The 14,375-nt window shown below is 45.4% G+C and overlaps 1 protein-coding gene across 4 annotated transcripts in view; it reads right to left on the bottom strand.

Annotated features, from left to right (window-relative positions):
• The window catches only part of UBE2V1 (ubiquitin conjugating enzyme E2 V1), a 30,695-nt gene extending 18,494 nt beyond the window's left edge, over positions 1-12,201 (bottom strand). Inside the window, exon 1 of one of the 4 annotated variants that reach the window (XM_055342920.1) lies at positions 12,139-12,201. In XM_055342920.1, the coding sequence (XP_055198895.1) occupies positions 12,139-12,160 (22 nt within the window). In that variant the 5' untranslated portion in view covers positions 12,161-12,201. Of the gene's footprint in view, positions 1-5,236; positions 5,318-12,138 lie in introns of those variants that run through there. The other 3 variants (XM_055342926.1, XM_055342935.1, XM_055342946.1) reach the window with 3 other exon arrangements.
• Between the last annotated feature and the right edge of the window lie 2,174 nt (positions 12,202-14,375).

The following is a 14,375-nucleotide window of genomic DNA, read 5'->3' as shown; positions in this document are numbered from 1 at the left end:
GTTCTCAAGATTCTCTTTGATCCTTAACATCCTAGATTTAGCCCAGAGAATATTTTAAACCCTTTCTTTTGTTAGAAAAGTAAAGATTGATAAACACTGTCCTAATCTGGCATTGGGTGGGTAAGTACTCTGTTAACCTTTATACAGCTAAATATTGAAGAGTTTAAGTCTACAAACTGTATAGCTTTAAAAGGGACTGTCACTTTGAATTCATTTTTACTAAGGCATAAACTTTCATTTTTACTCAAAAACTGACTAACAGGGCACCTGGATGGCTTCATGGTTGGGCATCTGCCTTCAGCTCAGGTTGTGATCCTAGGGTCCTGGGATCGAGTCCTGCATTGGGCTTCCCACAGGGAAGCCTGCTTCTCCCTCTGTCTCTGCCTCTTGCTCAGTGTCTCTCATGAATGAATAAATAAAATCTTAAAAAACAAAAACAAAAAACCGACTAACAGCAAAGTCTGGGGAATAGTAACAGCTAGCAGAAATCAGGAATTATAAAATTATGGAGTGGCTCATTTAGTTTTTTTCTGATATTTACACATAAGTGGCTCCTTGGCACCTGATTAACTAGTTTACTGAACTCTACTTGGTAAGGTACCATTCTGGGGTTCACCATGTTTAATGGCAGTAAAACTGAGCTCACTCCACACTTCCAAGCAAAAAATCCACACATTTAAGGACTGCAATTTAAAAAGTTTGCTAGGCCTTTTATCTGCTTGTCAAAATTTCCATATATAAATTTGTCAGTAACATATATGTACACAATTTCTTTCTGTGCAATAATATCCAACTTTTTATTCAGTACCATGCCAGACCTTTGAGGAGCTATTAAAGAAATAAAAACAGAAGTCTCCCAAATGGAATATAAAATCTCACTATGAAAGCAAGATCTATACATACAAAGCTCAATAAAACAAAACAGTATCAAAACTTCGGATATAAGAAATATAACCTATCATAGGACAATATTTCTTAGCCTTTGTAGGGGGTCCTAGGCCCCTCTGAATTTGACGAAAGCTAAAGAGGTTGGGCCATACCACCAAGAAGCTGGACTTTATCCCCAGGGTCACTAGGCGGGAGCCACAGAAGGCTCCAAGTAGGAGGAGAGATAAGGCCAATCTCCTGGGTAACCTTCAGGGTGGGCTGGGAAGGATGAGAGGCCAGGTTAGGGGTATGCAACCATAAATGTCTCAGGATGCAAAGCCAGAAGCATTGGCTTCGAGCAAATACTGTGGCAGAACATTGTATCAACTTCTTATAGACCCAGGGTATGGGAAACAGAAGGAATGTTAAGAGATTTAAGGCAGTGCATATTTGCATGACTGTGGTGGTAGTTTTCATTTTAACAAAGTGACAAAAACAACTAGCCCGTACACAGCAGGGTTTACGTAAGTACTTGTTGAAAAACCCAAAACTGGAGTTGGAGGTGAGGCAAACCCCATTTAAAATGGAGGTATGCAAACCCCATTTAAAATAAATAAGCACAGGAGCACCTGTGTGGCTCAGCCAGTTAAGTGTCTGACTTGATTTCAGCTCAGCTCATGATCTCAGGGTCTTGAGATCAAGCCCTGTATCTGGCTCTGCACAGTGCATGTGGGACCTGCTTAAGATTCTCTTTCTTTTGCTCTGGCCCTCACCCTTACTCTTGTTCTGCCCTGCCCCCCCAAAGCACAAAAGTCACCCATGCTTGTATGGTATACTGACATAAAAAGATCTTTAGATGTCACAAACACACAATCATAAAGATACTTGGTCTACCATCCTTTTTTTTTTTTAAAGGTTCTATTTTTAAGTAATCTCTACAGCCAACATGGGAACTTAAAACCCCAAGATCAAGAATCTCATGCTATACTGACTTGAGCCAGCCAGGGGCCCCATACCATTCTATTTTTTAAATGTTCATCAGAGCAATGGCTAAATTATCTCCCCCCACACACAAAAAAAATTAAGAGTACACTCTAGAGAAAATTCTATAATCTGTGCACAGAGGTTTAAGAACACGACCTGGGACCAAGTCCTCACTCCACAGCTTCCTAGCAATCCAGCTGTGTGACTATAGCAGTTACCTCGAGCCTCAACCAATGGGGACACCTTCATTCCTGTCTCTATGGGCGGCAAGAAGAATCGATGAGATAAAACCTGTAAAGTGCTGTAATATCTGGCAGAGTAATTTTTCTATCGAATCACTTTCATTAGCACATTGTATCATTCATCATAAAACGAAGACCAAAACCCTCACTTGATCCCATACCCTTTTCTGCTACCGTCTCATTTCTTGGTCTCTTCTTACTTAGCAGAAAAACCTCAAAAGTGTTGTCTAGACTCCTTGTCTGCCATTCCTCACCTTACTTGCACCTACTCCAGTCAGCCTTTGCTGTCTAGCCACTCACCAAAACCGCTCTGGTCAGGGGCACCAGAGGCACCCTCTAGCCAAATCCTGGGCAGAATTTCAGCCCCTAACCCCCGTTCCTAGAGCTCCAGCAGCAACTCTAGGGGCTTCCCTGAGCCTCAGATTCTCTTCCTACCTCACTGGCTTCTAGGTCTCACCTCCCTAACCTCCAAATACTGACTGCCAAGAGATTTTACCCAGACCAAGGAGGCTGGTGGTGACTTTACAATTTACATTTCCAATTAACTGACCCCCTGAAATCTCAGTTTAGATGCCTACGAGGCCTCTCCAACTTAAAACACTTCAAAATAGAACTCCCTTGTACTCCTCAATAGAAACAAAACAAAACAAAACAAAAACAGCCCCCCCTTCCCCCCAAAAAACCCAAAACCACCTACTCCTCAAACTCCATATATGGCACAAACATTTACCAGATTGCTCTGGCCGAACATCTTGGAGTCAAGATGAGAAAGCTTTCCTTTACATCCCATACCCAATCCATTTCCAAATATATTCTAAATATGGTCATTTTTGCCTTGTCCACTGTGATCGCTATAGTCTGTGGCCCCTTCAGCATCCTAATTGGTTGCTAAACCTACTGACCTCTAGTCACCACAGTGAGTTTTTACAAGTTCGCTCCAGTCACTTACTCAGCCCTCCACCCACCTAGCACTCACCAGAACGCCTTAGCCTGCCTCCAGAGCACCACCTGTATCCCCAGCATTTCCCACCACCCTCTCCCGTGCTCTGTGTCCTTCAGCCACACCACCTTTCTCTCTATTCCTGAAAGAACTGGCACCCTCTCTCTTTGCCTCACCCCGGGGATTCTCTGATTGGCTGGTGGGCTGGCTCTCTTCCTCACTAAGTTTGAATTAATTTCCCATTCCCTTATCTTGCTTTGTTTTTCTTCATAGCACTGGTTACCACTTGACATTTTAAATATATTCATTTCTCCTTCATTAGTTGTTTACTCTCTCCCACCACCTGAATATAAATAAGCTCCATGAAAGTAAAACTTCATCTTTTTGTTCACTGCCAAATCTTCAACCCCTCAAAGAGTGCTGTGTCAGAGTATGTGCTCAAATGCTTGTTGACTGAATGAATGGGTGGCTGGGTGTTAGCGAGGGATCTTCTTTCAGAAAATATAGCATGGAAACATTCATCGCACTATTAAAAGAAAGTCTTAATATTAGAAAGAGTATCAAAGAGGCTTAGTATGGATTTTAAGTAGCGGAAGGTAAGTTATACACTGAGTTCTGAAAGATCTTGAGAAGTAGAAATCTTAATTTTGAAGCCAGGCAGTTTACAGAGGTCTTCTCAGAGCACTCCTCACTCATATCCCTTTACCCTCCTCACACAATGTCTGTGCTGGACCTTTTCTTTTTTCTTAAAATTTTATTTTCTTTCCTTTTTATGGTCTGACTCACTCCCAGAGCTTCTCGAGTTAGAGCTGTGACTCATTCAATCTTGCCTCCCCAGAATATGGTATGTTACCTGGCATACAATGGTACTCAATAAATGTTTCCTGATTGAAGAAACAGCAGTAGCTCTTCCTTTCCTACCATAAACTCTAACATGGTCTACTGTGGCCAAAAAAACTGAACACTGATACCATGATACCATGTAACTGAGATACCTAATGTCTTTTATTTTGAGATAATTAAAAATGAATAACAAGTTTTATTTTTTAAATCAACTATGACAGAGACTTTTAGGGAAACCTACATTTTTTTTTTAATGAGGAAAAACTGTTTTTTGTTTTTGTTTTTTTTTTTTACCTAAATCACATAAGCCAAAGAATTCTTCACTACAAAATGAACTGTTTCATAAAATATACATAAAAGCATGTTACTCATATTTTACACCCTTTAGAAACTGTACACAAAGTTAATACATCAGTATTTTCTACAAAGTAAGCACATTTAACTCCAAATGGCCTGACTACACCCTAGTGCTAGAACATCCGGGGACAAATCCAAATATTGGTGGAGTTCAGGGGTGCCTGGCTGATTCAGTAGGTGGAGTGTGTGAGACTCTTGATCTCGGGGTTGTAGAGTTAAGCCCTAGGGTGGGTGTAGAGATTACATAAAAATGAAATATTTAAAAAAATATATAGACTTGTGGAGTTTCAGAGATCTTATAGATCTTGTATCAGTCACAAGTTAGGACTTTATACCATTCTGAATAGAGAGTATAGGTTTAAAATCATGATACCTTAATTTTAGCAAAAGATTTCAGTGAATATATTTAAAAATTAAATCCACACATGCCAAAGAACAAAAAGCATCACAGATCAGAAAAACTTAATACTCCAATGTACGTTTAATTCCTATGGCACTTTAATCCCCTGAATCAACCTCAATTTTAAGATTCCTAATATTTGTGTGTGAATCTGACACCAAAAGGCAGCTGGAAAAGCAGCTTCAAGTAACAGACAATACAGAGGATGTAAAAGTGAACTCTTGTTAAGCTTAGTAAGCTATTAAAAAAGTTAACAATGAAAATGTTAAGATAACTTCACCAAGGTGCTAAAATACCACAGTAGTCCAAGATTTCTTGAAAGAAAATATTTGTCCTGTTACTTCAGAATTCCTTCCAGAAGGATTTTTCCTGGATCTGTGTCAGTATCAAAAGTCAGCCAGTTATTCTCCTGGCTAAATATAAACTGAAAAGTCAGCAGCTGCAGGATATTACAAAGAAAATACAACAACCAGGTTGAAAAAGCATGAATATTTGATAGGGTATTACACCATGTCATAGTAAAACATTTAATGAAGTACTCTGAAACACAGCAACATATTAAAGTAGTTGTGGTACAAAATGGATGGGAAGCCCTTTAAACACCTTTTGGGAAAGTCACCACCACAAAGCAGCCGCTACTGTAGCACGCCAATCCTGGAAAACTCCCGCCTGGCAGGACCTCATAGGTTTTCTCCTAAAAAGAAAGTTGCCAGTTAAAACTGGTTTGGTTGCCCATTTAAGGAAGACAGTGAACTAAACTAGGAGTCTGGTGCTGCTCCCGTTTTGGAAAATACGGAGGCCTGGAAAGTGATGTACCAGCTTCAATGTTCCTGAAAAGTAGGTATAAAGTCAGGGGCAGGTAACTTTTATTCCTGAGCAGTGGTGAGCACAGTCTGGCTCCTATTTAGTCTCTGCCCAGGGGAGCAGAATCTTTCTCTCCTCTACAGCAATTGTCCTCCAAGGATGGTCCCCAGACCTGCAGCCTACACATCACTTGGGAACTAATTAGAAACGTAAATTCGCAGTCCCCATTCCAGAACACCACAACACACTACAGAGGTACTATATCTGGAACCCTAAGGGTGGAGCCCTGCAACTGAACAAGTAATCCTGGTGATCTGGACGCTAGTTTAAGAGCTGCTGATCTAGGGGAAGAAACGGTGGCAATCTGTCTTTACAGTCCAGACAATGGGACAACAAACAGCTGGTGATAAAATGCGAGGCATTGGGTTTCTCTGACACTAGGGTGACTAAGGACCAGATTTTCTCTGTCTGGGGTGGAGACAAAAAATAAGATGTGGGAAGCGTATCTGGACAGTTACGGGAGAGGACCAAGTTAAGCCTATGCTAATGTACCCCTAGAAATACCAACTTATCAGGATAAGAGCTTTCCTTTTTTGAAAGGCTGAAGAGTCACTTTTGCTTCTGCCTCATCAGATACATTGTTTCTTCAAATACATCAAATTTACATATGTGGCTATATCAAGGTGAGACCTTGGATTAATTCACCGCAACAGTCAATACATACTGAGCACCTACTATGCCAGAGCCTATGCTGGGTACCACAACATAGTAGTTCAGAACAGTTTAGAATCCTACCCTAGTGGAAAAGCACAGAAAACAAGCAAGAATGCAAATAAAACTTCAGGTAAGGTGAGCGGTTTAGAAGAGAACAGAAGAGAGATGTGATAATGACTGAGAAGACTGTACTGAATGCGGTGGTCAGGGATGGCCTTTCTGCAGAGTGGAGACCTGAAGAATAGGAGGCAGAACTTTCCAAAGGGGTTAGAGCAAGAGCAGAGGTGTGAGTAGTATCACAAGAGGTCAGGGGGTGGGCAGGACTGAGACCAAGAGGGCCTTCTGGGCCCCAGAAAGTATGACTGGATTCAAAGTGTAGGGAGATTATAGACTCTAAGGCTTTCTGCAGTGGACTGGCAGTTTTGGTTTTCAGTCTGCAAAGGATCACTGTGCCTCCTCTAGAGAATGAACTGGAAAAGGGTTAAGACTGGAAGCTGGCTTCTGCAGTCTTCCAGGTGAGAAATGGTTCTGGTTTGGCAGAAATGACAACAGTGGAGACAGAGAGGAAGATTTAGCATCTTTTGTTGGGTTATATCTACTGCATTTGTGACGGGTGGACATGACGATAAGGAAAGGACCCTGAGAGCGGCAACTATCCACCCATAAAAGAACCCTAATTGGCCAAGTTGGAAATGTGTCAACAGACCTGCCAGGGGCTGAAGGAATGTGAGATGCCTAGCTGGAGAGAAGGCAATGGGGGCTGGATGATGTGGCCAAGAGCACATGCCCTGGAGCAGAACGGTCCCAGGTTCTGTACCCTAGCTTTGCAAGTCACTGATTCTGTGCCCATTTCTCACCTTCAAGACAGTTACCAGTTTCAGAGGACTATGGTGAGGAGATCATTTAATTTGACTGAATTTAATACAACATCTAGTACACAGCAGACCCTAGAAATGGACTTTAAAAATTAGTCTGGGGGCGCCTGGGTGGCTCAGTTGGCTGGGTGTCCAACTCTGGATTTCAGCTCAGGTCATGATCTCAGGGTTGTGAGATCAAGCCTGTGTCAGGCTCCGCTCTGGGCATGGAGGCTGCTTAGAATTCTTTCTCTCCCTCTAACCCTCCCTTACCTTCTTAAAAAAAAAAAAAGGTCTGAAGCCCTTGCGTGTAAATGAAAGCAAGGCCCTACTTTGTAAATGATATGAGGGGCTCCAAGTCCGGTGAGCGGAATATAAGATATAAGAAAGAGCTTCCTTAAAAATGGACATCACACTCATTGGGCAGCAGATTACCCAGAATGGGACAAACAGTGGCTAGGGCTGCTGTAAGTCCCTGCTACAGCTGTCAGATCCTTCTCATTAAAGCCCGTTCTCTCACCAAGATTTAACACTCCAAGACCCAGGAAGAGAACACGCCAAAAATGCATGCCTTCCCATTTCTTTCCTATGGTACTGGAGCAGGTTGGAGAGGGAGGTGGGAGCCAAACCCCCTGGGCTCTAGTCTGAGTGCCAGCACTCAGCCACCCTTTTCCCTCAGTAATGCTGTGGGGACAAAATTTTGTCTGGTTAGTTCATGCGGTTGTGGAGTGTTGGATGAGATGACGTAACAGGTAAGTCAAATTACCTGGAAACTCCAAAGTGTTTTTTTTTTCTTTAATTTTTAATTTATTTATTTATGATAGTCACAGAGAGAGAGAGAGAGAGGCAGAGACACAGGCAGAGGGAGAAGCAGGCTCCATGCACCGGGAGCCCGACGTGGGATTCGATCCCGGGTCTCCAGGATCGCGCCCTGGGCCAAAGGCAGGCACCAAACCGCTGCGCCACCCAAGGATCCCTCCAAAGTGTTTTAGAGTGTTACATGTTTACTTCACCAAATGTACTGCTCTGTACTTCACTGGGGCCTTTTGGAATTAAACAGAGGATTCCTGATTTCATATTTTGTATTTCGGTTTTATCAAAGTACTGTAGCTACAATCCAGGTGAGAGACAAGGGGAAGGAGAAAGAGAATGTGGTAGAGTGAAAAGTATGGTTTGAAAGTTACCATGAAGGGGAAAATCATAAACATCAAAATTAACCTTGGGACACCCTGAACAGAGTAATAGGTTGTACTGGACCAACCATCACCGGAGCAGAGTGCTCCAGCTGAGCACTAAGTATCACAAGGCAGTTCTCTTGAACACAGGGCCCATGTTGTATAAAAGGCAGCTGGCTACAATCAGCACAAGATACTTACACAGTGAGACATACAGGAACAAGATCAACTTCACAGACTACAGGTTCTCATATCCCATCATCAGCTCTCTGGGAACACCCATGAATGGAATGGAAGACTACTTAACCTCCACTGCCTATATGGGTAAAGTTCCATACGCCAAGTGTGTAGAGGAGGCCACTCTAGTGAATGCAAATTTAAAATTAGGCCCAGCCAGGGCTTATTCTTCTGGCACTCAGGTTTCTGGTTAACAGTCAGGGAAGACTGTAGGATGCTGGGTGAGAGGAAGGACCTGCCAACCAAGGGCTTGAGGTTCTGCAATCCTGGCCAAGGCAGGAGGAAGTCACCTGTCACAGCACTGGCATCTTGAGGGATTCTCATAGGCTCCTCCCAGTACCATGCTCTAGGATCTATGCAGAATTCATGCACTGCAGAACCACAGGAGGTAGCAAGGTGTTGCAGCAAAGTGTTGAAAGCACTGATCATTAAAAAAAAAAACAAAAAAAAAAAACAAAAAAAACAAAACCACCACCACCAACAAAAAATGAAGGCCAGGCCTTTACAGGAACTTGAACTCAAAGACTTCAGGGCTGTTTCCTGGCAACAAGGGGCACAGATTAATCAAGTGGCTTCTTCTAAACCTAACGAAGGCCTCAAGGTCCCTGAACAACCTGAAAGACTTCTCATGGTTAGAAAGCAGAGGCCTGAACATTCATTTTTATTTAACCCAATTAAGGCCCTTCTGCTTCCACTCTCAGCACTCTGTACTCCTTCACTGCATAGAGGCACAGGTCAGATCCTGTCAATCCTCTCTTTTTCTTAAAGTAGGCTCCCTGCCCAATGTGGGGCTCAAACTCGCAGCCCTGAGTTTGAATGTCACATGCTCTAACAACTGAGTCAGCCAGGCACCCTGTCATTAAGACTCATCCATTCAATGAATATTTACCTAATGCTACTTCATATTGGCCACTTTGAGGGCTTCCCTTCACACTTAATAAAACCTAAAGCATATCTGCCCAACTTATTTCCTTAACAAGCCTCTTGTGCACACTAAGGCCTTTTACCTGTTCTTTCAACAGACCGGGCTTGGTCCTGCCACAAGACCTTTGCACTCATTGTCTCTACCTCTCTTGCCTATGATATACACTGCAGGGTTGGCTCCTTCCATCATTTACATCAGTTCAAATGCCATCGTCTCAGAGAAGCCTTCCCTGATACTACTTTTATCACTCTGTATCACATCACACAATTTCCTTCATAGCACTGCTATCTGAAATTGGCTTAATTATTTAGTCCTTGAATAGCTTTCCTCCTGACTAGAATGTAAGCTCCTCAAGGACAGGGGCTATGTCTATCTTGTCCACTATTCACAGTGGGACATAACAGGCCCTCAGTAAACGTGTGTTGAATAAACAAAGGAGTTTTCGGAAGCCCACTATTTAGAGCACTTTAAAGCCTGTTCTATGCTATCTACACCATGCCAAGTGCTTTTGACACTAGACAGGAGTTGACGATGTTTTATCTGACTGCATTAGCATTCATGAAGCACTCATCAATTGGCAGGGCGTCAAGAAGTTAGAATTAAGTAGCTGTTAAACCAGATTGTAGGTAGCCAATCTCAAGTGACTGCAAACTGGGCTGAGCTGCAATATGATGACCATAATGCTGGCTGCCACAGTTACACTGTAGCCCCCACTTCACAGCAACCTGACAGGTGTGGTGAGAAGTTTCTCACAGCAGTCTGGCCTGACTCAGCCTCTCTCTTCTGTGGCAGTATCTTAAAAAAAAAAAAAGTTGACTCAGCACTATTCCAGCTAAAAATCAAAATCTAGGAAAAGGGGATCCCTGGGTGGCGCAGCGATTTGGCGCCTGCCTTTGGCCCAGGGCGCGATCCTGGAGACCCGGGATCGAATCCCACGTCGGGCTCCCAGTGCATGGAGCCTGCTTCTCCCTCTGCCTATGTCTCTGCCTCTCTCTCTCTCTCTCTCTCTCTCTCTCTGTGACTATCATAAAAAAAAAAAAAAAAATCTAGGAAAAGGATGTGTGGTCTCCTCTATGCTTCATCGGGGACCCCACTGCTCTAAGTATAAAAGGCAGCTTGTGATAGGTCATTTCAGTCTGATCCCCTAGAGCCAATTCTCTCTATTGCTACAGTAACAGACAAGGATGGTTTCTTGGGGGTACTAGAGGAGCAACACCCTGGAAAGAGGGACTCCCTTCACCCTGTTTCCTTTAGGTCACCAAGCCTCTCTTAACAGTGCTGATGCTGTGGCCTTAACTAACCAGAGGAGTTGAGTACCCAGGCTCGTGGCCCTGCTTGCTTCCCTTCATCATCACCCTCTCTGTGAGGACCTCCTTGGCCAACATCCCTGGTACCTCAGGGTACAGCTCTCTCGCCATAAGGGGGACATTCAGTCTTCCCCCAAATCCTGCGCCTCCAAAATCTTTCTTGCCTCATCAACCCCTCTGGGGGACCTCCCCCAGCCTATCTTTACCCCTCCTCGAGAAAGCCACCTGAGTCCATCCCCTGAGGTCCATTTGTAGAACGTTAACTCTGAAACAGACCCTTCAGGATTTGATCCTCGGGCCCATCCTAGGAGTGCAGAACAAGGAATCGAGTCTCAGAATAAATGCTGCCTCCCTTAAACCACAAGGCACTGGATGAACCTCCCTCTCTCAAAGTACAGCTCCCTTTATTTCCTCTTCTGCATCATGGAGATGGGGGTTTGTCCAGCTTTCCTGCCCCAAAGTCATCCAGAGTCTTCATTTGTTCCTCATCCCATGCCCATCCACTAAATGGGGAACCTCTGAGCTGAACCCACGTATCTTTTACCAACATCCAAAGGAGTGCTAGGGAGTGACAATGTCCACAAAACAGACACTCCTAGAGTACGCTTCTTTCACCCAACAGAGACTTTTCTTCTCTAAAAAAAAAAAAAAAAAAAAAGAAAGAAAGAAAGAAAGAAATCTCTGAAACAGGACTTTTTTCCTCACTCTCACCCACTGCATGGAGCTTCCTTCAGTTGATCCTCCTCAAGTAAAAGCCTGATGATGACGGGATCATATCCCTTTGGAACCTGAGAGATGGTTTTTTCCTCTTCTCACTTGTCCTGCCGGGATGCGCTTTGATACCCCTCCCCCCAGAAAAGCCACCTCAAGACGCCCCCTTTCCGACCAACACGGAGATTTCCTCAGCTAACCCCATCCCCCAAACTAACGCTGAAGACGTCCCCTCAACCAATGCAGGATCCTCGGTCACCCCCTGAGACCCCGTTTTCTCCTCTCGTCCTCCCTGAGGGGTTTTCTCAAGTCCCTGCCACACGGACATCCCGGGGCTGCCCCGTCGCTCGGACCTCCAGCACCCAGTAAAGGACTCTCATCCGTTTCCGGGAGCCTTCTCATCCCCTAGGAGACCTCCGGGTCCCCGCCGAGCCGCCAGCCTCCATCTCCTCAGGAATGCCTCTGGGCTCGCCCCTCGCCAGCTCCGGCCGCTCAGCGGCGCCTTGGGGCCGGTCCTTCCTCTCAGCGGGGCCCTCACGTCGCCCGGGGGAGCCTGTGGGCCCCGCCGCGCCGCCCACAGGCCCCTCAGGCCCCCGCCCGTGCTTCCGGCCACCGCCTGCTCCTCCTCCCCCCTCAGGCCGCCCGGCTCGCCACCGCGGAGCCAAGCGGACAGAGGTAACGCAGAGGCCCTGGTCCCGCCGCAGGACCTTTGCGGGTCCTCGGTCCCCGGCCCAAGCCCGCGCCCCCTTGGCCAGCCGGGCCCGGCGCCCCAGCTCACCCGAGCCCGTGGTGGCTGCCATCTTGCGTCGCTGTCGCTCGAAGGCCGGCCCCTTCTTCACCCCCCGCCCGTCCCCGGGCCGTTCTGCGCAAGCGTGCGCGCCTGCGCAGACGCCGCTGCTGACGCCCGCTCCGCGGACCGCGCGACCCGTTGCCGGGAAGGTTTTTTTTTTTTTTTTTTTTCCTGCCTTTTCAGAGGAAGGAAACATGATGTGCGTGCGGGAGGGCCCAGCAACCTGCATGTTCCTCCAGGCTCGGGTGCGAAGGAGCTACTGAGGTGTTTGGTGAGAAAAGCAGGGGTGATCAGACTTGGGAGGACGCGATTGTGGAAGGTACAGAAGAAAGCTAAAAGAAAAAAAGAAAAAAGAAAGCCTATTTTACTTCGTGCATTTCCCTGTCTCGTTGGATCCTCACAATTATCTCTACCAGGTCGGGATTCATGTGAAAAATGAAACTGAGGGGCAGGTTCAGCGATTTATCTAAACTTAGCGGTTAGGTGGCTGAATCAGAATTTGAAACCCGGCCAGAGTCCTGGGCCAGAGAAGCTTTGTTTTGGGGTATTAAGGTGTCAAGGAAAGCATTCACTCACTCACTCACTCACTCACTCACTCACTCACTCACTCATTCATTCACTCATTAATCCATTTATTCATCCAAAGAAATACTTAAGTAAGACCTACTATGTGCCAGGCGCTGTGCTAGGTCTGGGAATGGATATACATCCCTGAAGTCTGTTCTTACAGGCTTACATTCTAGTCAGAGAGCTAGTTAACAAAGAAATAGGAAAAGATATAACTATGATAGGATAGAGATTAAACCTAGGAAGGGGCAGCAGGGGGTGGTCAGGGAGGGCCTCCTAAGGTGGTTACATTCAGCAGAGACTGATAAGGAGGTAGAGGGAACAGCGTGTGCAAAGGTCCTATGGACACATATTTGCAAATGTATGTTAAATCCAAGAAGGGATTGATCTTTTATTATAAGCAGTCTAAGAAGTCCTGATGTGGATTTAGAAACAAGCTGAGAGAGGTGAAGGGACTGCCTCAAGGTCACACAGCTAAACACTGGCAGAAAAAGGACAAGGACTTCCAGTACAGAGGAGCAAGGAAACCGGAAGCCCTTATCCAGGACATCCCGTGCATTACCTGGTTCTGACAGTAGTGCCTCCTAAGCATTTCTCAGCTCCATCTATTTCATCCACTTAGGGTAGGCTGCCCTTGTCTTCCACCTGGGTGACCCCAGCAGCCTTTATTCTTGCCCCCATGATCCATTCTTTGTATGGCAGCCAAAATTTGCTCAAATACCTTTCAGTTAAATCTTTCAGTGGCTCTCCATTTCCTTGTGATAAAATACAGATTCTACAAGTTGCGTGAATTATCATCCAACAAAGACAATCATCAGATGAAAAGGAGACCTAGTATTATCTGGCCGGAACAACAGAACTCTTCAGGGCAAACCACCGTGGATGGCTACCCTAACCAAAGGCCATGCGCCTAGGGTCCAGTGAGACCACTGAGGTGTCTAGGACTTACACTCAAGCCTCATTTTTTTTAAATTTTTTATTTATTTATGATAGTCACAGAGAGAGAGAGAGAGAGGCAGAGAGGCAGAGACATAGGCAGAGGGAGAAGCAGGCTCCATGCACCGGGAGCCCGATGTGGGATTCGATTCCGGGTCTCCAGGATCGCGCCCTGGGCCAAAGGCAGGCGCCAAACTGCTGCGCCACCCAGGGATCCCCTCAAGCCTCATTTAAGGAGACTTTTAACCTTAGGTCTCAGCTCTGCACTTGCATGATCCTGCAAGTGAATACTTTCCTAAAATTTGCACCCTGGGTACCTCTTACCCTCATCCTTGGCACAGCCTGTACCTCTGAGACTTGCCTGTACCTCTCTGCAGTACATGTCCCCTCCCTCCTCAGGGCTTTTGCCGGTGCTGTTCCCACTCTTCAGTTCTCAGATCCAGCATCACCCCCTCAGGGAAGCTTTCCCTGATTTCTCCAGGTCCAGTTCAGCTATAATTGACTCTTAAAGCCCCATGTGTGTCTCCTTCAAAGCACTGGCAATAGGGAATCGACTTGATAGTCGGTGTATCACGTGATTCAAATTTATCTTGAAAAATACAGAAAATATTTGCCCTGGACTTTGGGTTGTTATAAAGCCTCAAGTAGCAAGTGGGAAGCATTTGGTCTCCTAAAGTGAACTTACCTCTGAAGTGAAATTTTCTGGATTCCAGTGCTCCTTC

This window comes from Nyctereutes procyonoides, unplaced genomic scaffold (assembly GCF_905146905.1).
Source record: "Nyctereutes procyonoides isolate TBG_1078 unplaced genomic scaffold, NYPRO_anot_genome, whole genome shotgun sequence".
Taxonomy (NCBI): domain Eukaryota; kingdom Metazoa; phylum Chordata; class Mammalia; order Carnivora; family Canidae; genus Nyctereutes; species Nyctereutes procyonoides.
The sequence above is the reverse complement of the archived record's forward strand: the minus strand, read 5'-3'. Positions and strand labels throughout refer to the sequence as shown.